This window comes from Netta rufina, assembly GCF_964035555.1.
Source record: "Netta rufina genome assembly, chromosome: 2".
NCBI lineage: Eukaryota > Metazoa > Chordata > Aves > Anseriformes > Anatidae > Netta > Netta rufina.
In genome coordinates this window covers 79,935,182-79,961,560 of record NC_140124.1, presented here as the reverse complement: position 1 = coordinate 79,961,560, position 26,379 = coordinate 79,935,182, and the positions used below count along the sequence as shown (strand labels likewise).

Here is a 26,379-nt window from a genome sequence, read left to right as displayed (position 1 = left end):
GTAGAAGTGCACCAGTGTTTGGACAAAAGCTTCATGTAACCTGTCCCAGCACCAGTGAAGCAGGGATGAATGCTGAGGATCGCAGAGAGTTATTAATTTCCAGTGCATTCCCACTGCAGAAGGTGATGCTGGGACACTACGCATCAGGAAGTTATGGGGTTTCACAGGGCAAGCAGGAGATAAGAACAGAGCCTTAGCCTTCACTGACCCCCAGTGTACCATGGAAAGGCTGCTTCACATCCTTAAATGACTCATTTAAAGATAAATAACTGGTGTGGGACTACACCACACTATTATAAAATCTGTGCTAATCCTATGTTTAGTCAAAACAGAACAAAAATTTCAACCGCTCGCAATAATCTGTCTTTTTTAGATGTTTCTGGACAAAACCCATTGCAAGTAAAACCCACCACATCTCCTGCCCTATTGAGTGGATGGTGGATGATGGCAGCACTAAAAACTTGCATGCGGTGAGAAGTGGACCACGTTTATTTTGGTATCCTGGTTGTTACGCATGACGCATGATTAAAAGGAAGTGGTTTTACAGTGTGTGTGTTCTCAGCCTTGTTCGCATCTTGACCCTCCACCGAGTCATGTCCAGAGATGCCCCCAGAAGCTCTGAGTGGTTCCCAAGGTCCTTCAAGAGAGGCCCCACCTTCTGTGGTAGTTTGTAAAAAGGGGCTGTGGGAATTGGTGTGCTGGGTTATGGAGATACCGCACTGCCTGAGGTAGCCGGATTTCGAAGTGGCTGAGTGAGCATGCTTTGGTCAAAGACCAGAGACACAACATGGGAGCAACTTTGCTGGCCACCCTGGGGGAGGTAGCCAAGCCAGCCTGAGAACCACAAATTAAGAGCTTGTTGATGAAAAGGCAAGGACAGGGAGCCAGAAAAAAAAAAAAAAAAAAAAAAAAAAAAAAAAAAAAAAAAAGGTCAAAGAGATGCTGTCAAGATCGTTCTGACTGCTACACACCGAAAGAGCAGAGAAGTGCCCTGTCAGAATCAGGTCCTCTAAAGTGTGGGGCAGCTTCTTTTCGGGGACACCTCACTTTTCTTTCAGTACAGTTACTGGAACTGCCCTGAGGGTCTGGCCCGGGCTTTTGCTAAAAAGTAATTACTTTTCATATTTCTACCCCTTTAAAACCATACTCCTAACCACAGCATGAAAACCTGAAAGCTTTCAACACTGAGAAGTTATTGGGTGAAATCCTGCCCCATGAGAGTCAGGGGGAGCATAACCATTCATTCCCTCTAAAATGGCCAGGGTTTGCAGCACATATGGCTTCATATATACGAGGGGTTTTGTGCATTGCTGTGACTTGGTATAAGTGATAGGGCCAGCTTATATTTTGAATGCTTTCCAAACAACAGTGAGGATGGTGGTGGTGAATATATTTTGGCCTGTGCAGTTAGGACTGTGAGAGGTTTTCGGCCTCCCACTGATCCCTTACACACAGGGGTTATGGTATTTACGTCTGAAGAAACACTGGGGACCCTATACAAACCTTCTGTTTGGCAGCTCTTTCAGAGGGATTATGGAGCTGGGGGTGCTTGGGACACACAGGTGCCTTTAGCCTTCTTCTAGTGGAAAACAAAAAAGAAAGATAGTTGCCATTATCAGAGTATTAATTGAAGATCAGTCCCATTTTACCTCTAGTTAATATAATGGCAGAACACTGCAACATCAGCATGCTTAGTGAAGCTAGTTTAGAAAGTGCAAGAGGTACAAACAGAAAAACACCAGGGGAGGCACCACAAGGATGAAATGAGTTGCAAGGTTTCTATGAGGGAAGGATTTTCCCAGAAGAAAATTGGTGATAGGAAGCAGCATACCAGGTGAGCAGCTCATGTCTTTGCAGCATTTGGAAAGCCAGCCTATTCTCCAGATTGCAGCAATCAGAGCTTCACTGGAGCAAAACTAAAAGGGTTGAATGCTATCCTATGAAATTCTCTAAAGTAGGTGACAAACTCCCTTATTTTTACTGTGTATGTTCATTTATAAATCTAATAATCTTATGGGCATTGTTGTTCTGGGACATCATCAAGATAATTGAATTTCAATGAAAGTGATAACAATTTATTTGATTATTAATATTTCCCATTTCATCCTATTTCTAGTTATCCTTACTTTGTGTAACAGGAATGTCTCTCAAGGTTAGAGCTGTTAGGATACTACTCAGTCCATCCTCCCCAAAACTCACACCACCTCACCAGCAGTACTATTGTTTTATTATCTTTGCAATCTTTGATCTTATTTTAATAAAATTGTTGTATTAATTAATAAGATGGTTTACTAATTCTTAATGATGGCTGCAGTTCAAAAGGCACCTTGACGTATAAATCCTAGGTACTACAGCAGTCATTTTATTTAACATAGATGTGCTTTGCCTGTAAAGGAACAGTGAATATTGCACTTGAAACTGAAAAAAAAAAAAAAAAAAGAATAAATAGGAACCTGCTCAAAATGATTCCCCCTTGAGCCACTAAACCACAGCATGGACTCATTTAGATTCAGCCAACAGCAAGCTCATCAACAGTCTGAATCTTCCATACTTACTGACCACTTAAGAGAGAAATAATCAAAATGATTTAAAATCACACAGATTCTCCAGCTCAGCCAAAAGGAATTTTTTGGGTGAACAATGGCTTTATTTCTTCTTGCCACTAAGCTGACTATACTTAAAGGGCAAGAAGGTGCTAAAATACAAAGATATGCACTGGCTGATGTTCCAAGCTGTGCTGGGAAAAGTATCCCTTGGGAAGAGCTAGGGTGAAATCTAACAGCACTCATATGGGACTTGAGGACAGCCTGAAAGACTTTTCAAAGACGTAAGCAGAATCATCCCCAGCTGAAAAACTCCTCATATTACCATATTTCAACATATGGTAATTCTGTGTCCGTTATTTAAACAACCCCGCTTTGCTAAGAAATGGATCCACTCAGCAACACACACCAGTCCCATGATGATATATTTCTTCCCAGCCATGCAAGAACTGATAAGCAAGCGTGAGCATGCAAATTAGAACAGCTAAGTAAAAACAAAGGGACACACATGGCTCACAGTAGCAAGAAATACATCAGAAAGGTGGACTCAAAAACAGATGAGAAAAATGTCAAAGCAAATAGTGATATTGCAACATGAGAAGGCAATAGCAGATCTACAATGCACAAGGATATTTAAATTTAGGGACCTGAAGTCTGCAGTGGAGCTTGTGGTCTGATAACCAGGGGTGTTTTAAGGCAGCAGTTGCACTTATTCTCCAGCTAAAGGAAAACCAGAATGCTATTAAGTGTTTTTCCCAGAATATTACCATCCAACAATTGTCTCCTACAGCTCTTGTGTTCTGCCATCACGCAATGCTGTCGTTTCAGGATGCTTTATGCCAGATGGCAGCTAATCCATGAAACCAATAACATGAAAGCAAAAACTCATTCATGTAACTTCGGAGTACTTTATGGTCATAATGAACATCAATGAAGTGGCATTATAGTATTTTACATGGACAATAAAAACTTCGATAAGTCATGACAATTCTGCAGTGGGGCAGTATAAGTTATACAACTGTGGCATAATGGCATGGAACACAAAAAAAATATATATATAAAAGACACAGTGATTATATACCATTTTTCCTTGATGAGAAGCTTCGAGATGAAATCTTTGGCCTGATCAGAAACACCTCGAAATTCCTCATCTTCAAAATCCCAGCTGCAGGCCAGAATATTGTTGAGGGTCTCATTGTCATCATCACCCAAAAAGGGAGACAATCCACTGAGGCTAAAGTAAAAAGAAATATGTTAAATCCTTCTTTGCCCATTTCTGCACATAATCTTTGATGTGCTGTCTGTGATTGTTCTGTTACTCCTGGCCCACCTTGCAGCATGCTACTGTCTAAGAAAGTTTCCAGACCATTCCCACTTTCTCTTTTACTTATATTTTTTAAATAATTGCCCTTTTTCCCCAGCAAACCAAGCATTATTTTCTTTCATTACACTCTTTCATTTTCCAGACCACTGTCCACTCTTGTACACACCTACTGGCAGTTTATCAAGAGGTCTACATTATTCTGGAAGTGTAATTGCTCAAGAGAGACGCTCAATGGAACAAAGAAGAAAAGTTGGTGGTGCTTGAAAAAGGGGGGAGATTCCTGAATGTGGAATTTGGAAAGAGGCCTACATTTTCTATTCTGTCTACAAATTTTGTCAGTCTTCTAGTATAACAATCTATTTGGATGACTGACACACTTCAACCTAGAAACAGCATACAAAGCAGAGACTGAATCCTACTTACAGCATGTAAGCAATGACTCCTACACTCCACATGTCTGTAGGAAAGGAGACAAACTCATAATTCACAACTTCAGGAGCAAGAAATTCTGGAGTCCCAAAGTTAACTCGAAGTTTTTCCCTGGGTTTATATCTAGGCAAAGGAAACATTAACAAAGGACATCAAATACAGCTCTAAAGTTATGTTTTAAGTTGTCCAGTTGGATTTCGGAAGCATACAGGACATTCAGGAGGAAATCAAGGACAGACAGAGGTACAAAGTAATAATAAATGTAAACATATATAAGAATAAAAAATGTTTGCAAGCTTTATATCATACTTCAGGACAAAAACAAATGGCATAATAAAGGAAGAAATTCAGATTTCAAGGACTCCTCAGGGAGGCTGTTATCATCCTTTCGAACCTTCCCCATATCATAGACCTGGGATTTTTAGACAGTGAATTATTCACTGAGGTATTGGTATCTTCTCAAACTAGAAAGTGATATAGCATGGTTATATTGTAACAGCCTTTGATGGCCTCTTATACTCTCTTTTGAAGAACCTCCTAACACTGGGGGCAGGAGACCAGACAAGAGTCATCATCTTTTTTGTCCTTTTCAGCTGTTCCGATATACTTATATGTGCATGCTCGATCAGAATCAGACATCTTTCAACCTTTCACCCAAAAAAGACTTCAGAACAAAACTTTTTTACTCAACTTCAAACATTCCATATTAAAAGATGTCCCTAGTTAAAAGATCCATACATAAAAAGATCCTTGTCCCAGGAACAGCGGGAGACCACTGTGTGTCAAATGTGTTTTTGCAGAGATGTGATACTTTTTAAGTTGTTTCCTAGTTCATTTACAACTAGCAAGAGCACATGCACATACCTTCTTGCCAATCCAAAATCGATAATTTTTATTTGATTTGCAGCTCGGTTCACACACAGGATATTCTCTGGCTGCCAAGAGAAACCAGAAAACACTTCAATGAGAAACAAGTATGACAAATTGGGCTTTTAGCAAACTGCAGCATGAAAAAAGCATCTTTTGCTTTCCTCCTTGGTCAGATTTCTCTGCATGGGTACCCCCCTGCTATCACATAGCAGTCGAGGTTGGGTGTTCTGTGCCTTGTAACTGCTTCTTCTCCTTGGCAGTTCAATTTGACATAAGGCAGCAGTTCAGATAAAGAAGTCATTAGGGAAAGTGGGGTAGAGAATGCAGACTTCCAAAGGGACGTTTCAGGATGCTGGCACTGTGGTTTTACACACCTTATTAAGCTGACACTGTAATTTAAAAACAACAAAAAAAAAAAACACAACAACACCTTTTACAATTATCTTTTAGCTTTACGTTTCTGAGTTCATGCATATTGTGGCAGTAACTGATTGAACACTGGTCTGTTATGCTAGCCACATCAACTTCACATTTTCATTAGATATTATAGCAAAAGGTGGGATTCACAGGTTAAATCCTTCTGGAATTTCACATGGCCAAGTGTAGTTCTTCATGCTCTGGCAAGAATCCACTGGCTTCCTAGAATTTGTCCAAATTCATATAGAAGGGACTGAGAATACAATTTGGCCAATTGTCTTTGAAATGTAAATACCTAAAATAGAGTCTTGTATTCACTGCCAGCAGTTTTATAGCTACTCTGTCTTGTTGCTCTTTGAGTCCTCTTTGAAATAAAACAGCCCTCAACACTTAAAACATTAGTTAACCTTTGTCACCATTACTAATTCTTTTTACATGTAGGACTTTTAAACACCATATGTCCATATTTTCTGAGGTCCTGGATGATTACGGTCAGAATGAATTTCTTTCAATTTCAAGCCTTCTTCCTGAAACTCATGAGAAGAGAGGTCTCTGGGAAGAATTTTTTGGACTGTATACGTGTCTTTATGTCAGCAGTTTGACCTCATATTAAAACTGTGCCATCTCCAAGAATATAATTAGCATGCCCCAAAGAATTTTGTAAAATTTTCTAGTTATCAGTATGTTTATAAACAAAGAGAAAAGTGAATCTGGTCATTGATCAACAACTGAAGCAGATCCCAACAAACATCTGCTCATTTGCTTAACCAGTACTATAATATCAACACTAACAACATTAAAGATGTACTATGTTAACTCAGTTATTACAAGCCAAAAACAGCGGTTGTAATAAAAATCCCACCAATGAGAAACCCCTCTTGAGCACTTTTTGTTTCTTTTTGCTTTCTTGTAAAGCTCAGGGATCATTAGGGGGCTTTATAACCAGCCATAAAACTTAAGATATCATCCCCTTTTATTCCTGCACTAAATAATGGTAAGAAACATGTCTTTTATTTGATAAAAACCTGGTATAAGGGAAAGATGCAGCTTAAATGTCCAGCTTAATGAAAAATACTGTTACAACATACTTTCTGAGGGGCAACAGTTAATCATTAGCAATCAACCAGTGTAAGAACATGCAATTGTGAATTCATTTTTGGAAAGAAATAAGGGGAAATTTTGTGTATACAGTTAAATAGTTCACAAAACTAAGCAAGCTCCTGATGGAGAATCTGCTACTCTTTTCTGGACTTTCAGCTGTACTGGTAGCTATTGTTAAGTCCAACACAGAGATGCCATATGTGTTCCATCAGCTACTGACTGTTTTTTATTGCTTCCATTTTAGCAAATATATTTTAATGTATTTTCCCTCAGGCTGGCTATCTACTGATGCTGTTTCACGACCACAACAGTGCAGCATAGACCTTAGAAAGATATGTTGGGTTTTCACAGACCACAAATGACCCTTGAACAACCCTCCACTCACTCTTGTCTCGGCTTCTACATGGTAAAAATGCAGTTAATTCCCATGGTTGATGCATAAGACAGAGATCTTGTGCAGCTGGATTAAGTAATAGTCACACAATATCTTGAGATCCAAATATCAAAACTGAAAATAGCAAGATATTGTAGCCAGTTGCTGGATTTCTGTAAATTAATTCCGCAGAAAACTCAAGAGCTATAGGGCTTGATGACATGTGACCACATTTCTCATCTAAATTACTTACCCCTGTAAGGGTTTAACTAATGATTTAAGTGTGGTTAAAGTAAATACCCACCAGTTTAAGGAAAGAAGAATAAGGACTTTTGTTGTTTCTGCCATGGGAATTTGCTAAGCTGTATAGCCTACCCTTAAGAAAGACAATTTCTACAGCTGTCATTGCACAAAACAAACATGTCAGTTCTCTACCTTTAGATCCAAATGAAGAATGTACATTTGGTGCATGTACTGAATTCCCTCGCAGATCTGTTTTATGAATGAAATAGTATCCATCTCTGTCAAATTGCAGTTTTCATCAATAATTCTGTCAAATAATTCTCCTCCTTCCACACTGATGAGAGAAAGACAATGAAGCGGTGACCAAGCCCAAATCCAAACCCATGTAGTTACAGTAATACATAATTTATACAATTGACTATTTTAATCATTCACAGTCAGGGAGGTTTGCAATATGAAATTGTACTCTGATCTCAATGTTATGAGTACTGGGTTTTGATGCACATTGTCCTAAGCTTCTTCAAGGCTTGAGAGCCCAGCCTCCCATCCATTGAGATATGCCATCTTGGGATGTAATTTTGTACCAGTGGAATTAATGAAGTCACGTGGAAGAACAAGACAATATGCTAGACAATCTGCATGTAAATACTTGGCCTTCTCCCTCAGAGTTTAAGGGGAACGCGATCCAAAATCTCAGTGTGAAGCAACCAAAAATCAGTGAAAATGACTTTTTAATGTCTTATTACATTTCAGAATGTCTCCAGGTTACCAATTCATATCTACACAGACTTTTAGCTTTGGTGTTATGCTAAACATGTAGATCAAATTAATAGGACTACATGTATATGAGAATATACTGAAGAGTCAAGATCATATGACTTCTAACCTTTTCCCACGTATTTCATTGTTTTAATTACATTCTTTTTGGCTTCCTTGAAACATCTTTTTATCTTGACTTTAAGCCAGCAATTTTGAGCCCAATTAGCTTGATAAACTAGCATAAAAGCCAGGTTAATCCTTTTGGGGACCCAATATAAAGATTATCTGCTATGTGTACAGTTGGTTCCTCTTCACTGTAAGATGTTTTTTCATCTGCCTCACAGAACTGGAGATATTCTGAGATGTCTGTTTCTTAGCTGACACAAAATACCACATGAAATTAAAGCGAATCTATATAGCAGCTCTTTAAATGGGGTAGTGGTTTTAAAGCACCGGTAGTGTGGACCTTCACTTGAAAAAAATGAATAAATGGTTCCATGGACAACTTTTTCTTGAATTCTTGAATTTTTATTTTTATTTTTTATTCCTGGGGACATCTTTTATATCTTTTCACCTGTTAGAAGTCTTATATCTAATATCAGGAGAAAGTAAGGAGGAAAAAGATAATTCCAACAAAAGTAGTAAAGACAGAAAGGGAAAGAAAAGAACACACTTACTATTCCATTACTAGGACAATATCATTTTTGGATTCAAAGGCATCATACAGCTGTATGAGGTTCACATGATTCAGCTGGTTCATGACACTTATTTCGTTCTTCACTTCATCCTGTAAAAAATAATGAGTACTGTTTCAGAAGCGTTTATTCTAAGAAAGCTACATGAACCAGGACATCATCAGTTTGAACCAAACATCTACATTATCTTCACGTTTTCATTCATGGCACCCATACCCAGGGTTTGCCTTTGATTGCTCCAGCAGTGGTAGATATCTCTGGACTGAACTCATAGCTTGAACATGGGACTGCTTCAGTTATATATTAAGAGAAAAAGGAAGGGGAAAGAAAGAGGGAGAGCACCGATGGGCAACTGGTGTGTTCAAAGATATATAAAGAAAAGAGAGAAGTGAAACAGGACTTGTTTCAACCAGCTGTAGGTATCAAAAATCAATATGTGTAAGAAATGTCCAAGACAGTCCTCAAAACCTCCCTTTGCAGTCAGGGGAGAAAGACTGGTACCTCCATTCAGCCCAACTATTTTACATGCTTTGTAATGATGCCAATCTCTCCACTGACTATAAGGGGATTCTCAGTGATTAGCTTGGCCACAGACAGCTATGCCTTAGATAGATGGCTGAGACAAATCCCACCCTTGAATGCCATTAATGACACAGCTGTCATGGAAAGGATGCTGTGCATGTCTTTCCTGTGAAAGCAAGCCCCAGATGGCTATGAGGTTTGCAGAACAGGCCAGACCTGTAGCTGAAGAGCAATGTGGGGATCCATTAGGGAAAAAAGACTCTACCAACCTTCTCTTTAGCACCTCTGGCTTTTATAATTTTGGCTGCTAGCTTGAGACCCGTTGCTTTTTCTTCACATTTGTGTACTTGACCAAATCGCCCTCTAGGAAAAGAAGGAAAAAAAAAATCATCCAGTGGTGCTGATGTTGGTCCTGAATGTAAACTAGGTTATACACAACAGAAACGATCCTCTCCCTAATGAGCTCCATGTCAGTTGCTCTATCATTGCTATTTTGTTGTGTACATTAAACTTGTTACTACTCATTTAGGTGCACCAAAATCACACTGTTTTAGCTGATATTCCATTTGTATGATTCAGTAATACTTGCTTCATTACATCTACAAGATTTTAATATGTTACGAGGTATCCCAGGCAAGCTAACAGCCATACATACTGTAAGAATAATAACTCACTTAAGTGTACAGTCTGCCTCTCTCCATGTCATCATTCTACTCCAAGGGAAGGATGTGATTTCATTAGCAGCTGCTAAGACCATGCTGCTATCAGAAATTATATCACTCTACCCTAAATTATGTCATCATGAGAGATCAAGAAACTCTCATCAAGCAACATGGCCTGACAGATTAGCTTTCGGATCTATCTGAAAACATGCATGTATTTTCAGGGATGGGCTGTGCTGATGGGGAGAAACCTACATGTCTCTACATTCTGCTGGCTGCAATGTGAACTACTACAGCAACATAGGAGCACCATCACAGAGCCTGAGGGCAGCTGGCTGACCTAGAACAACACCAAATACAAGCCAAGTCTGGTGGTGCCAAACCTTGAGCCAAAATTTACTCACACAGTAAAATCAGCCTCCTGTTTTCATTCCTCTCTAAAGTACTGTTAGAGCTTAGATTTTCACGACTTTGACTCTAGTGAGGTATGTTGCTTCCATTCACCTCCTGGGGTGTTTGGCTGTAAATTTTTGCCTTGCTTTTTGTGTTGATTGGGTTCACTTGACTTACCCTCCCAGGATTTCATTCTTGTTGACGTTATAATAACTGCTGATCCCCACCCTTTTGGCTGAGACAATCCGGTGATCAAACGGTGCTGGTGGAGTAGAACTATCATCTACAAAAGAAAAAACAAACAGCATATAAGTGGTCACAAGCAATGCCCATATATGTCTCATATATTTTAGTCCCTCTTCCCCCCAAATAAGCTAAGAACTGAATATACCTACTGTAAGTTATATAGATAGTTCTTGCTATTTAGAAAGTGTTTTACTCCAGAGCTCTGGCTCAGAAAACAGGGTGTTGTAATTGGGAGCTACCCTATCAAGACAAGCACTCCTAATTTAGTTATCATTTTCTGCATTGTGAGTAGCAAGAATAGCAAGAGGCAAGGCTAGACTAAGCCTGTGTAGCTTTGTGCCCACAAAGAGCCTGAGCAATTTGCTTAGAAGTTTTGCAAGGAATCTAGCTTTTTCTCTAATCAGATTCTTTTTTTCCCCAGGGACTGTTAATAGATGAGTATGTACTGTAACTCTCTCTTGGGGAAGGAAGAGAGAATGAGATCTTCTGCAAGCCCAGCTAGAAGAGGTCATTTCCCTTCATGGAAACACCTTATGGTGTTCATAGTGCAGAAATCCCTTCTCTACTGACAATCTGATTGACACAACTTGTCATTTTCCCCAACATGGTCATTGCCTTTAAAGATTGGGTCTAGAGCTTGTGAACATGTTGGAGTTTCATCCTGGCAGGTAGCACCTGGGATTTCCACTATGGCTCAGGGCCCAATGTGGTAGGACACATACTGCTCTGAAGAGTTTCTGTGCTCAATAAAAGAAAGCAGATAAAGGCTGAAAAAGGACAGAGGGAAGGGATGGTTTCCCAAGATCACTCTGTAGCAGCTACAGAGTGTTAACACAAATGCAGATCTCCAGTATTATTGTTCAGACCTTCACATGCTGGACCATTCTGCCATCCCGATGTCAAAATCCCTGCTGGAGACCAGCCCTGCATGCCTAATTTCTCTTTGGATTTTTTGCAGGGTGTTGCCATTTCAATTTCATACCCATGTTGTTTTTCATTTGATTGATATTCCCGAGAGCGACCTTTGGCTGACCAAGGTGACAAATACTTCTTCAACTGGTTGGGAGGGCTAGAGCCACAGTGTTTCAACATGAGCTCTCTGGTCTGGAATGCTGGCTCCCTTTTGTGTGGGTCTTGTTGAGCAATTTTAAACCGGTCATTACTCCAGTGAAAATGATTAAAAACACAAACAAAAAACCCATGACAGCATGTAGCTGGCAGGAACACTTTGGTCATTAATGTAACAGTGGATTGTCCTTATTCACAGTGAACGTCCATTTTTCCAGGACACCAGCTGTGTACCTAGATTTTTTTTTGACAGTATTAATAACTTACATGGTCAGGAAGTTAGTTCATGGTCAAGGAATTGTGAAAAGCTGGGACTCCTGGAAGTTTGCCATCTAATTGGGATTCTACAAAGCTTGAATTGCATGTCCTTGAGTATGAGCCTTTGCATGTTACTGAGACCCAAAACTTGCCCAGAAAACCTTTATCCTACAGGAAGAATTTGACCATAATGGCACAAACTCCAAGAGCCCCAGCATGTAAGTGACAGAAGAATGTGGGTTTTGGAAAGCTCATCTCTCAAATGTTAGCAAACTTTGGTCAAGGAAGTGCTCATTTAAAGAGGCTAGATTATGGGCCAAAGTTTTAACCTTTGAGATTTTGTCAGTGACAAACCCTTGGTTTTAATTTTCCTGCACACCAAAGGGAATTTCTCCCTACTAAAGAATGTCCTGCTCTTACAGATGAAAGATGCTCCAATAGAGAGAAACTATCATTAATGCCACCGGTAACAATTTACAAAAGCTTAAGACAGATAACGGAGTTCACAGTTTTAGTACACCATCTCTTACTTCTGCTACCAAATCTAAGAGCCTAGCACAGACATCTAATAACTGTTTCCTTATTCCACTCCACCCTCTACTCCCAAAGCGAAGAAATTCATTGTGTCCTATGCGTGCACACACACATACATAGAGCTTCAAGTGCATCAGGCCACCACCTCATGTTCCATCATTTCATATGCAGGGATAAGCACTGAAATCCTCAAGCAAAAGGCCTAATGTTTGAAATCTCTGCTTCACTCTGCTCCAGAGTTCACTGTCAGAACACCATTTATCTGACTGTTCGGCAGCATCAGTCAAGCTCCCACAAAACAGTCTGTATTTCTTTATTGTATAGACTGCAATTGTTCTCAGTTCAGATTGCAATGGTACTAATAGGAGAATGTTGGTTTTGCAGTCTAAGTCCAGAACATTGTAGATTCTGTGTTAACACGTGTTCTTAGTACTTCCACAGGTCAACCAGTTTGACCACATATGATGTAATTTCTCCCACCACTTTATATCTACAAGTTTTAGCTCACTGTTATTAAAAGAAGGAAGGAAGATGGTCATATAATAGTGGAGTAGTTGTGGGAGAAGCAAATCAGTTGCTACTAATTTCTGTCAGATCAGAAGCCTCTAAGAAAAGATGAGCCAACTCCTCAGGCACTAAATTTTGGTATAATTTGATGCAAGCAAACAGAACCAGGGTATTTCCCACCAGTTTAGGATGTGGCCCATGAACAACTGCTTCCCATTGCAGTTACCATGCTCTTCTTTTCCCCCTAATAATTATGATCATGATGTCATTCCTTTTTACAGATGTCTTTGTCATCACTCTCAATACCAGTGGAATCAAATGTTTGAGTTTTCCTTTTAGGACTACTTCCTGTAAGAACTTTTTTTAGTTTTACATATGTCACCAGCACTTTCTGCATCTAGCCTGCTCTGTTGTCATCTTTGACTAGGCCTTCAATGTTCACCCGACGCGTACTGCTACTACTACGCTCAAATTGGTGAGTATGCTCAGTGACTGAACTATAATTTCCTGTACCTTTTCCGCAGCCTTTACACCTGCAAGGACAAAACATGGCATTAGAGTACAGTACACATAAAGCAGAACAAATTTAGAAATATACATGAAAAACGCACAGACACATATTGCATTAGGCTATTTTGTGTTACAGTATAAAATAATAAGGTCAAATAAACTGGTTTAATAGTCACTTAGAGGAATAAAATGACCTCTAAGTAATTGTGACAGCAAAATGCTTGTCCATTACTGAAATGCCCGCTTGAATTCTACTGGTTTTAACATTTGGCTATCAATCTCACCTTTAAAGCAATGGGAGAGGACTGGGATTTCATTCTGTTCATATAGGTTCCTGAGAGCTTAAACTGGTTTATCCCTGAAGGGCTAAATATAAATGCAGCACAGAAAGAATTACAGTAAACAAGTTTATCAGTTTAATTGCCTGGGCAAAGTTTCACAGTTTTATATTACCAAGTAAGTTACTAAATGTCGTAGTAACTTAATTACCAGTTGGTACGTGGCCTAACCTAACCTTACTTTGCTCACAGGTTACATGATGCTGCAATGTATAAACATGGCAGAGTGGGAGAATTCTCCTCAAAGATTAAGAATAGCATCACATTTCCCATCGTCCTAACCTTTCTCACAAGCAAATCATCACAGCACACTGCCAGTACCATAGATTGTCTGTCTATTCTGAGGGTATAATTTCAGTTTAGAGATTAGATCTCAGACAGGTAAACTCATTTTACACTTTTGCATTAGGCTGTATTTTCACCAATGTAAAGCAATTGTAAAACTTGTATCTCTTAAGAATGTATAGCCTAAGTTTCAGATCTTACCTTCCCTCTGTTGCCTCTTCATCTTGGCTTTGTCCTGCCTCATCTTGATTTGGAGAAAGTGCTGGTGGTGCTTTATCCTCTTTTTCATTCTTATCAACAACTCCTTCCCCTTCATTCTTCCTCTCTTCTTGTTTTTCAGTTACAGACACCTGATGTTCCTCCTTCCTCTCCCCATCTGCTGGGGACTCACTCTCTATCTCCTGCCCAGTTATCCTTTGACAAGCATCATCAACAGCTTCTTCTTCTTGCTGCCTTTCTGTAGCGGAGGATTTCTGAACAGAGCTCCTCCTGTGTCTGTTACAGCTTTCAACAGCCAAATTCTCTTCCTTCTGCATCCCTTCAGGATGAAGTCTGGGAGGATCCATTTGAAGCAGAACAGAACTTTCCCTCTCGGCATTTTCCTTGTTGAGCTTATCAACTTCTTCTTCATGAGAGCAGGACTGGCTCTTCTGGATGGCCCCCTCTGTAAGTAAACAGATCAAGAAGGAATCTGTCAGTAATTCCCTGACAGTCAGTAGTGGTATTAAAGTAGGAGTTGCATGCTCAGCATAACTTCCATTGCTTTTTGAACTAGGCACTTGCTTTCCTCTCCTACTTTCATGTTCAACGTAAATGTCTCATAAGCAAGAGAAGAGTTATAAGCTTCAGCAGAGCACTTTTTCTTTAAAACTGGATGTCATGGGCCACAGATTCTTCTCTTTCAGACATAGCACTGGAAAACATTTTTCTCACTCAAATTTATTATCAGGTTAATAAAGCCTTTATGCAAAGCACTTACTTGAGCAGTTTGCCACTATGTGCATAGGCACATGACAAGTTAAGTTTCTTGGATGTGATGGCAATGTGATGTTATTTGGACAATTCTTACCCATGCTGGTGAGCATGCATGTAACCCAAACAAGAGCTGCTCAGGTGAGTAAGGGCTATTTGTGTGAAGAAATAAGGGCTCTGCAGCTGTACCCTCATGACAAGATACTGATCAGGAAAAAAACAACAACAACAACAACAACAACAACAAAACATAATAAAATAAATTCTAACCTGTTGAATCTGGAGGTTTCCTCTCTTTTATAGAATTTGTTCCCGTCTCACTTAAATGTGACTTTTCTTTGATGTCCTGTGGAGAAGGCAATGGATATGTTAGTGCATACAGTGTTCATGTTGCATTGTTCCTCATGAAGCTGCAATCTGATTTTTTTGGTCAAATCCAAATACTCTGTGATCTAACTCATGCTCCTCCTATGAACAATAGTGCTTCTTTTAATCATTACCAAGCTGATCAGCTTGGTACTGGTGTAAAGCAGGAGAAATGATCTCAGTTGTAATCAATATCATTGTTGGCATAAAAACAGCCCAGAAAAGATCAGGATTGAGCCTCAGGGACTGAAAGAAAAGCCTTCCAGAAATGAGCTGTTACCCTGCACTAGCTTTTGCTGTTAAAACTGGGTTAGTTAAAAGAAAACTAGAAATATTTAATATTCTACTAAAATTTTTAGTAACAGTCTTACTGACATATTGCAAAAAGACTTTTGCTGTTAATCAACGTCTGGTAACAGCATTTCTAATGATCCATTAATTTATTACAGGCTGACCGAAACACTTACCATGAATCAGAGCGTATAAACCATCCTGTCAGCTTTGCAGTGTTCCCTTATCTACATTTTACAATGCTACAGTGACATCTAGAGGTGCTCTATGCTTAGCCAACTCCTTAAAAACTTAGCTATTACTTCTATGTTTGTCCCTATTTACAAATATTCCTCTGCCATTTGCTCAGTGCGTGTTTTCATCGGCCACTCCTTGATGTGGTAGGAGGGTGACCAGTGCTTCTTTTCCACCTACCTTCTACCTTCTTCCTCTAACAAGACCATGAAACTGGCACCATTATTAGTAGTAACAGATCCAAAGGGTGTGAAAAATGCAGATACCTCCAAACATTTTCCAGAGAGACTACTTTCTCTCTTTGAGCAGTGTGGTACATTTCAACGAAGTACACAGAGGTAAGGCACTAAATTTTGAGTGTTTTAATCATGTAAGCACTCCCACTGCTTATTCATATTGTACTCTGGGCATGAGTCAGTCCTGTTACTAAACACATTTCTGGTAATTTCTCTGCATTTTTATGCTTTTTTTATTTTTTATTTCTTTTAATTTAATCAAGCTATGCAGAAATTAGGCATGAAAGAAAACACCCTGAGAAGCAGAAACAGTTATGAAAAACTGGATAAAACTGCATGGAGGGATTTCAGCAGGACTTCTTCAGAAAATCTTAATCTGCAAGGGACAAAGAAACTGTACTGTGAGCGTGAGAGTTGAGAATGACAGTTCTTTGGGATGCAGTCGGTCCCATGAAGGTGCAAGCTGTAAGATGAGAAAGGTCTAAATACAACAAGCCAAGTAGCCTTGAAATATAAATCGGAGCCTTGTTCACATGGAACTTAAATATAAATGTCTTGGTTCCAGGTGGATCACAAAGAATCAGCCAATTCTGTTTTTTACAGTGGAAAGCACTGAAAGAGGCACGGAAAAGCCTTGGACTTATTCATCCTGCAATGTGACCGCAATTAGTAATGCACTCGGATTCCTGTAAGTATGTCAACCTCACCACACCGCTGAGGACATCAGCTCTGATCAAATACAGTCAGCTGAGCAAATAACCAGAGAAACGGCCTCCAAGCTCTTTGATGCATGGTGCCAGATTTCACTTCTGCATTCAGAATTAATTGCAGGCACACAGTGCTTCCTACTCAATATTGCTGTAGTTTGCAGGTGTGAAATACGGAAGCCAGCTTTTGAAAGTCCACCTAGTGGAACATTGGATGATGCTGAATATCTGAAACTGCCACGGTGTTACATAAATTACTACAGTGTTTATTCAAGCATCACTTCTGATCTCTTATATTTTAACAGCAGAGGAGGAGCTCATACTAATCCAAATTAGAAGAAGAAAAAAAAAAAAAAAAAAAAAAAAACACAAATAAAACATTTACTGGTATTCTTCAGAATTAATCAAGGCAAGTATTATGCGATAATTATAGGTCCAGGAGTGCACCAGAATAAGAAAAACAAGTACAAGGACTAGATATTTCACTGATACAATCTGTAGACACATCAGTGGCCTGTCCATGCACACTCTAGTTTTCTCCACATGGAGTGTTTTTGCTCTTTGTAGCAGCATGTGCCTTCAACTTGTCAAATCGTAGTCCAGCAATAAAAATACGACCTTCCCCTCACCCTTTCAAGGGAAGAAATAATGAGATCACACCAGATCTCTGAGGACCTCATCTGAAAAGCGTGGGGGTTGCTGGCATGCATCACACCTGCCTGTTCTTCGTAACACGCTTCTTCCTTCAGTCTGGGTACAGCTAAGGATCCTTTTAACTTAATCCTTATGGGATTTTATTTATTCATGCATTATTCTTCCTGAAATTTGGTTACATGTGACTCTTTTCAGTCCGTACTTCCTAAAATTATGTGAATTAATACTCTCAGTGTAAATTATGCCTCCACCCTATTATTTTCCCATTCTTTAATGACTCGAATATACACAGTGAGGTTTATGGCACTACAGGTATTTTTCCTACTCATACAAGCCTGAATCTTTTCATGAAGTTTTCATTTTAATTCCAGAAAAGGTTAAATATTAAAGGTTAAATTGTCAGCCTAAAAAATATACCAAAGCGAAAAAGTGTCTGTACCCACACAAGTTGGCATTGTGTATTCAAAAATACATTTTCCAAACTTAATCATACTCTTTCATATTCATATTTCATTGCTAGACCCTAAGTAAGAGAGAGAGAATGAAAGCCCACGTGGTGATAACAGAATAATGTAAAATACTCTGGTGGCTAAAATTCCAGTATAGATCACAGAAAAAAGTCACTTTTGGCAATTATTTAAATTTATTTTAGAAAGTATGACATGAAACCTGCAGAAATTAAGCAACAAGCAATCATAAGTATAAATATAACATATTTTAACAGAGATTTCAAGTGCAGTGAGAAATTAATGTTTTTTATAGACATCTGACTCCTTTTTAATGAGCTGTACTTAGTTAAATTCCTCCTTTATACTGTAGCAGTCCTAACCTTGGAATGTTTTCCTAGCTAACTTTCAATTTTTTTTATTCACCTAATAAAACTCTTTGATTTTTTTTTTCCTACTGAAAAAAAAAAAAAAAAAGTAATAAATGGCCTCATGAGGCAGCCCCAGGCTTTTAGTTAGAGGTCCTTTATCACTCCATTGCATTTCTCTTGATGTCAGAATATTATGCTTAACTTCAATAGGTTGATACCAAGACACAGAACTTTTCATATGCCTAGAACATGCTTCTTACACAGTTTCTCTTTCTCAGGTTTTTAATATACTTTGCAGAGCTTTATTATGGCTTTTGTATAAGACCTGGTCACCATCCATTTATCAACATGACTTCAGTCACTCAGGCTTTGTGAAGAGTTCTTTTCACTACCAGACAGAAATTAGCCATGCGTTTTTGCACCTGAGCACAGCACGGTGGATCCTCTCAGCATCTCCACACTGGTACACAGGAGAATGTGTCATGTATGATAGAGACTCTGGGGCATCACACTGCATGGTGATGCCTCCTGCGCTATCCCCAAAAGATGGCATCCATCCTTCCTTTGCTCTTCAATATAAACTCTGTTTTTATCTTCCTCCCAAGAACACAGCAATGTAAAATATTCAGTGAATGAATTTCTGATGCAAACTTATTAATGAGAGAAAACATACACATGGGAACTCTACTTTTTTTGGCAGGTGGTACATCTGCTTCCATATCATTATTTTTTTGCTATGCTACACAACCCACTGGCACCTTCTGGCAAAAATTTTGACTTTTCATGATCTTTACAGTGCTCCTTGAACTAGATAAACAAAATAAAAATGTTTTTTTTCTGTATAAACCAAACCAAGTCACAAGACTCTTTCAGTCACACACACAAATACCCCCAAACCATGAGTTATTCTCTCGGAATAATGTCATCCTAGGTGAGACAGCCTCAGATCCACCCCTTCTCCATACTGCTTGATGTCCTCTTGTGTGTGAGAACTGATAGGGTCCCGTGTGCTTCACAGGTGCACATGTACATCATATGTACCTGGGCCACATCCCAAAAACTACCTAGGTGCTATTCTCTACATTTGTCACATTACCATTAAATGTCTCATCCTCTATTGCGGGTTTCACTCTTGTCACACTGTGAGAAAGGAGGCGAAAAGTCCAGCTCAGAAGTCAATAAAACCTATAAACCACCCATCTGTCAAACTACCAGGGAAATTTTCTGCAATTGTATTGGTTGAGTAGCCTCATTGGTATGAGAACATTTCACAGCTTTACATACTTAGCTGAGCTAAGCATGCAACGATATGCAAGGCAAATATGTTCAGACTTCTTGAACTGCTCTCCATAAGTTGCTTTTGGGAAATCATACCGTTGGGAGATTTCCAAAGGGTTACAAACTTCAAAAATCATCCCCTGCAGCTCTGATGACTCACTTTCAACCGGAGTCCAGAAACGAAGCTTTCCTAATAACGCACTTCATTTAACAAGAAGGGGCTTTGGGTGGTGGTGGGGAAGATCTGGGACTTCTTTATTTCCCTTCTACAGACACACATTTTCCTGTGGCACCTCACCACGAAGGCAGCACACACCGACAGGAATGTGCTTGGACTCATCCCAGGCTCTGCTGGGGCCGCTGCCCAGCCAGGCATCGCTGCTCTGCATCACTGGTGTGTGTGCACCAAGCCCAGGGCGCTGCCAGTACGGCACCAAATTAATTACATTCCTGAGCAGCTACCCTTGTCATCAAAAGCCAGCATGGTGGAGAGACCGCCTTTAATTGGTGGACTTCTGATGACTGGCATGGGCAAAGTCCTCTTGCCTGAACAAAACCCTCCTACCACTGTCTCCCCTCTTCAAGGAGCCTTTAGTAGGACTCCTCACTGATAACCTGTCTTGTCTTGCTCCCCTGTGCTTACCAGTTACCTCTTTATCTCACATGCCTCTCTGTATTTGCAAAGGAATTGTAGTGGATTCCTAAAATGCTGCCTGTAACACGCAGCATTGATGTCATGCCAATATGCCATATGAGGATGTACACATTTATTTAGAAATCAGAGGTGCCTGCTTTAATTCCACATGTTCCTCAGAGGTATTGGGGGAGCAAAACCACAGCAGCAGCAGCGCTCAGGGCAGGATGCTACCCAAGAAACGTTGACAGCAGAGAGCAAGTTCAGAGGCTAAATGGAAGCAAAATTGCATGTCATTCTGAATTGGAAGTGCATGACAAACCTCCTGTGGTTGACAGTAGGGAGGAGAACAGAGCAACATTAGATGAAGATGTCTTGTCTGAATAAAACACCCTGGTTTTATAGAAAGTGAGGGGGAAAATTATAACTTTGATATTTTAAAACTCACTGAAAAACTGGAATGCTCTACTGAGGACATATTTAGGTAAATGCATCAGCCCTGAGGGACAGAAAAGCATTCCCAAATATAAAAGCAGCTAAAGCCCATGCAAAGCTGCAAAGGCAGTGCTGACCAGCTGTGTTGACCAAGCAGCAGACAACACATCTGCTGAGATCCTGCAGAAAGACTCTGCCCTCAAAACCACTGAGGATTGCAGAAACTCTTGCAGACAGAAATAAAAAAAAATAAAAAAAAAAATCAAAAAAAAAAAAAAAATTCAATTCCTGCCTGCTTGGCTGGAATATGAAAAAATCACAGAACACAGCCAATCTGGAGAGAAGGTAAATAATGCATAAGGGAGCAGTTCGCATTTGTAGGCAAAATGACGGAATCAGAAGAATGGTAAGAGGCTGAGGCTGAACGGATCTTAAAACACAGGTGGCAAACAGAAGTTTCACTGCAGACTTTGGCTAAAGCAAGCAGTGACTTGCAGTCACACAGTGATACCCTCACAGGAGGGACAGAGGATTCAAATGGAAAGCACGACTCACACTGCTGGGGAGTTTTAGTGTGGGAAACAGCCTTAAATTGCTAGTAGTCATTAGTCCTGTGGCAACGCCTGTAGAAATGGCAGGAGACTGAAATTACAGCAACCTGCAGGCAAATGCAGAAAGTTCAACGCGGCTTTTATGATGGCAACAGAAAGGGACTTTCTGACTCTCCAGGTGAGTATTTGCAGGTTAATAACATAGGATCTCTAAACCGTTTAATTTGGAGGAAATAAGTGAAGTATCATTTCACCCTCTTTCTTTATGGGTGGAAGGAGTAAGACTGCAAATGGAGTTCCAGAGTCATTTTGCCACAGGATTATCACGGACTACTTAGAAAGGTGAATTTGAGGAAAACCTCAGGACTTTTAAAGACACTTACTGTAGAACTGCTGATTTCCCTGGGCGGTAGTAGTGAGAAAATAACTTAAAACAACAAGTAATGCGTGCTACTCCTCTCAGCCATGTGGTGACGGGGTCATGCTGTATGCGGTGGAAAATGGCTGGGAGACATTTGGCAGCAGTGACAAAGCACGAAGTGTCTGCAGGCTACACAATATTATAACTCCAACCCCAAACAGAAATAAACTAACCTCCTGGATGAGGCAGTAGAGGTATTGCAGGATGGCAGTAAAAGGCAGGAAAGCAGAAATTTTGGTTCAGAGAAGAGTGATCCCTGTATTTTGCAGAGCACAAAAAGTCCCTGTGGAGGCCGTGATCTGGAAACTGTTCCAGCTGCTGCTGAAGCCAGAAGAAAGATTACACACCCCAGCTGCTTATCACCACTTCTCTACCTCTCTCCCATCGCCCTTTTTCCCTTCCAGCAGAGGCAGCAGTCCCCTTTGTTCTGCCTTTTCAACTGCTCTCTGCTCAGTCGGGTCCTGTAAAATGAGCAAGTCAGGAAAAAAATCAAAACCAATCCTACAATTAATAAAGCAGAGCACCTTCCCAAAGAGGAAAGGATGGAAGACAGGTGATTTAGCAGTACTTAAATACTGTTTTTTCCAAATGTATCATGGCCACTTCTTGCACAGCCTACTAGTAATTAAGAATGATTGGATTATTTTGCAGAACCAGGCTGTGGACAGCCAGGTATTTATCAGAACGCTCAGCCACTATCAGGCAGCATGTGCTGGTAGCTCGGGGAGGGTGGGTGACAAATTGGCCCGTCACCCAGGATGTCTGACCGCCTCCAGCAGTGCACACACAAAAGCAGGTGCTGTCTTTCCAAAATAACTGTAGAGAGAGGATCACTTTGGTCGTGGCCATAAGGGAACAGAATAGGACTGTGCGTGTCTGGAGCAATGGCAGGGTTGCTCAGTGATGCAAGACAGAGTCCACCTGGGGTAACACCGATTTTGGTCTTACTGACTGGTGGCCAGCACTTCTGCGTTGGTCAAATTGTCTTCAGGTAGGGACTGGGGACAGCAATAAGGACTGTGTTCACAGAATTAAGGGTTAATTTTTGCATAAATGGTTAGGTCTGTTCATTGCTATGCCACCAGGTATCACTGGTACATTTCAGGTGCAAAATTCTGCGAGGGTGAGAAGATACCTAATCCCCTATTTCTCAATTTCTTTTTGAGAAATTTCTTTTGTCACAAAAATGTAAAACTCCATTTGTAAATCTATTTTGAATAAGTGGCAGGCAGAGGCACAAGCAACTGACTTCACAACGTTTCATGCACCTGGCGTTTCACTAACTTGCTGAGATGCTGTTTCTACCTCCTCTGGCCCCGGAGAGTCTGTTTGTCCTGAACACTGATGAATGCTGGCTCCTACCAAACTAACAGCCAGGCCCGGCAGTCTCTGCTGAAGGATATCATACCATTTTCCATTATTCTTAATGCAAGGCTGAATTCAAGTCTGCTTTTACTTAAAACCAAGATGACTGAGTGTTTACTAAAGCCAGCTGTTGTTCGCAAGATAGCTTGATAATTTTATGATGGTCCTTTACTAATAAATCAAACGCACAGAGAGGAAGGTAATGACAAGCTAACATATGTATGCTATCTAATAAAACAAACAAAATATTAACAGAGTAATAATATCACCAGCATGACTCCAGACGTGCTCCTGCTGCCTTTGCTAAGCCCTGGTGCTAGACAAGCTCCTACTGAGGCCACTCTGCATCGCCGAAAGTCTGCCTGAACAGCACTGAATTAGCAAGGGGATTACAAATGGAGCTGCTGCTGGAACAAAGACAGCAACCCCACTCACCCCTCCCCTTTTTGAGGCTTTTTTAGTAGTCTGCCACCAGCAAAAAGCCAGCACGATCCCTTCCTCTCTCTTACCCCGTGTTTCTACCACAGACGACAGCCTCTGTCACCGACAGGCAGAGCTTTGCCTCAGGCTGCAGTGATCACAGCTTTACACAGATGCCCTCTCTGTGCATGGGGCTTTCACAACAAATGTCTTCGGTGGTGTTTTAAAAAAGTAAAAGAAGCCCTAACTGCAAAATAAATAATATTTGCTCATCAAGGTAAGGGCACAAAAGAAGGAAAATTCTCGTTTGTTCAAACTCCCGCATTGAAACCAGCCCGATCTGATGTTCAGAGAAGGCCTGTGAAAAATCACTTTTATTGCCTGTCTCCTTTGGCAGGGCAGCAACTTCTCACCCCAGTCGCCGCTGTTCTGGGAACAGGGCTGTGCATGTTATATCCTTACATGGTGGCAGAGCAGACACTTCAATGGATGGAGCTTTACAAGGCGCTCCGCTGCTGCTGTTCAGCACCGGCCGCCGTGAAGTTTCCCAGGAGGGCTCAAATGCTTCTGGTCTAGCTGAGAAGTGGGGCTGCCTACGAGTAAGCCAACTGGGCAATACTGGGTGTTTCTGTCTTCAAGGGAGGCCATTTCCAGTGATAACTTCACACGGTGGCTCTCCTGCTCAAAAACTTTAGAAAACCAAACTCCCTAAATAAACCTTTAAGTGTATTAAACAGTGAAGACTGTATGTGGTTTTTTTTGTTTGTTTGTTTGTTTTGGTTTGGTTTTTTTTGAAGGGGGAAAAATAAAGCAAAGCAGAAAAAGAATATGGAAGGCAACCTTTTTGGTTCACTCTGGGTTCAGCACACTTTGTTAGAAGAAATTCCTTCATTTTCTAGTGCTACTGGGCTTCTTCACCAAACAAAGAATAGTCAAACTGCCTTACAAGGGCCTGTTCTACTCAATGGAACCTTTCAAGAGATTTTTGTGGTCTCTTAATCTGGCCTGTAAAGAACATAACGAAACTCCCATTACGGTGACACAGGCATTTTTTCCCCTGAGGAAGTTTACACAAGCCACAGCTCCGGTTACGGTAACCTTACCTCGGATCCCAGTTTAGAAGCCCTCCCTCCCCACTGATGTCAGCAGAAATACCAGATCGGAACAGCACGCTTAAGTTGTTCTTTGAAATAAAGGACATCATACACATGCACGGCCCCAGTCCAAAGTCCACAGTAGTCATTGGAAGGTTTTTCATCAGTTTCACTGAGTGTAGACTACGCGACATACAGCATGGCTCCTGCAACTTGATTTCCCCCGATCATTATAAATCTGGTGAATATCACAGTCAAATGTATACCCAGGACCCAAACCCACTGAACTCTGTGACAATCTTGTCACTGACCCCTAACTATGTATTATAACTGTAAAGAGATCATTAGAAAAAAACAAATGGGGTTATCACCAAGTAGATTTTTGTATCTTTTCCACCAAAACTTGCTCAGTTTGTTCTAATATGTTTCCTTTTTAAAGCATATGGGTTGTTCTCACTTAAATGTTAATGAAATGACAGAGCTAAGCATACAGGAGAACAAATCTGTGGCTTGCAACAATTCTTGACAAGACGAAAAACAAACCTAGGCTCACCTTTTCAGTTTTCTTCTTGAGCAGGGCACCAGCTGTTGTCTGTGAGAAAATCTGCATCCCAAAACCATGTCCAGCTCCTTTTGTGTAATCACCAAACTTATAAAGCTTACGTTTTTGAACATGGTGTTTTAAGCTTGAATGATGAATTATTAATGTTTTAACCTTTTCAGCCAGAGGCCCTACGAGCTTCTGTATTCCAGAAACGCTTTGCTCCAGTCCATCTAGTCTTTTAACTTGCTGCTCTGCATTCCTGTTTATATCAGAAAGAGATTTTTTCATTTTAAGGCAAAGCCTCTTCATTTCATTACTTTTTAGATTTTTGTTTCTTTCCATCCTTGATCCAGGTTCAGATGTCTCTGCTTTTACAATCTCAATATCTTTTTCTATGCAACAGATTTCTTGAGAAACACTGTTAAGCTTCTTAAGGACATTGTCTTGCAGAGTCAACAGCTTATCTATTTTTTGTTCAAGGGAGGCAAACTTCATATCCATGATGTTAAAACTTCCAGATGTGCTGACATCACTGCTTTCAACACGAAGAATTTGGGGTGGCTCCATTGCGATATCAGGCCCTTGGTTTTGCAAAGCATTTGGATCAAATATTTTGGCCAAGCTGTTGACCTTAGTTGTAGAAGAGCTCTGCCTGCTGGATGTGGTCATTTTGCTGGCTTGTGTAGGAAGAGAAAATGCTCTGATGCTCGGCTGCTTGAGGACACTAGCAGTTGCAAAGGCTTCCCATCCAGACTGCGCAGGTATACAGGCTACTTTGGCAACTCCAGCTCAACTAATTAACAAACTACTTTCATACATTTGACTAAAACAGAGGGAAGAGACACCCAAATTATTTAGGAAGGAAAGCGCCTTGAATCCATTCTTTTTTTACATACATATCTGTTTCCAAATGAAGCAAATAGAGAGGTGAGCATCCTAAATGCACTCGGTTCAGTGACATCAGCCCTAGCAGGAACAGAACTATTTGCACTCCAAAGGAATTTGTCAGCAAAAAGGCTACACGATATGTGAGAAGCCTCTAAGGGCAGAGACGCCTTGGCAGTGGTGCTGCTGCTTTTCAAAAGCCTAGTATGTAACGTGATCCCTGCTCTGAAGAGAATAAGGGCCCTAACAGGGACCTTAAATGTGGCTGCTTGAAATTGCTACGTCTTAAGGTGAGCTTTTCAGATGAAAGCCTCTATTGCTTGAGAAGTCTCTTATGGCAGGCAGGAAGTTGATGGAGTTGTTAAAAACAAATATGCTAAAGAAAGTAAAAGAAGGAG

At 40.4% G+C, this 26,379-nt stretch overlaps 1 protein-coding gene across 2 annotated transcripts in view; it reads right to left on the bottom strand.

Annotated features, from left to right (window-relative positions):
* The window catches only part of MYLK4 (myosin light chain kinase family member 4), a 31,810-nt gene extending 5,747 nt beyond the window's left edge, over nucleotides 1–26,063 (bottom strand). Inside the window, exons 1-13 of one of the 2 annotated variants that reach the window (XM_084282402.1) lie at nucleotides 25,106–26,063; nucleotides 15,320–15,395; nucleotides 14,279–14,741; nucleotides 13,458–13,477; nucleotides 10,509–10,614; nucleotides 9,546–9,639; nucleotides 8,737–8,846; nucleotides 7,493–7,634; nucleotides 5,161–5,231; nucleotides 4,291–4,419; nucleotides 3,625–3,777; nucleotides 3,191–3,263; nucleotides 1,504–1,579 (exon numbers count right to left, since the gene is read on the bottom strand). In XM_084282402.1, the coding sequence (XP_084138528.1) occupies nucleotides 1,532–1,579; nucleotides 3,191–3,263; nucleotides 3,625–3,777; nucleotides 4,291–4,419; nucleotides 5,161–5,231; nucleotides 7,493–7,634; nucleotides 8,737–8,846; nucleotides 9,546–9,639; nucleotides 10,509–10,614; nucleotides 13,458–13,477; nucleotides 14,279–14,741; nucleotides 15,320–15,395; nucleotides 25,106–25,765 (2,145 nt within the window). In that variant the 5' untranslated portion in view covers nucleotides 25,766–26,063 and the 3' untranslated portion in view covers nucleotides 1,504–1,531. The remainder of the gene's footprint in view (nucleotides 1–1,503; nucleotides 1,580–3,190; nucleotides 3,264–3,624; nucleotides 3,778–4,290; nucleotides 4,420–5,160; nucleotides 5,232–7,492; nucleotides 7,635–8,736; nucleotides 8,847–9,545; nucleotides 9,640–10,508; nucleotides 10,615–13,457; nucleotides 13,478–14,278; nucleotides 14,742–15,319; nucleotides 15,396–25,105) is intronic. The other variant, XM_084282403.1, reaches the window with a different exon arrangement.
* Nucleotides 26,064–26,379: the final 316 nt, after the last annotated feature.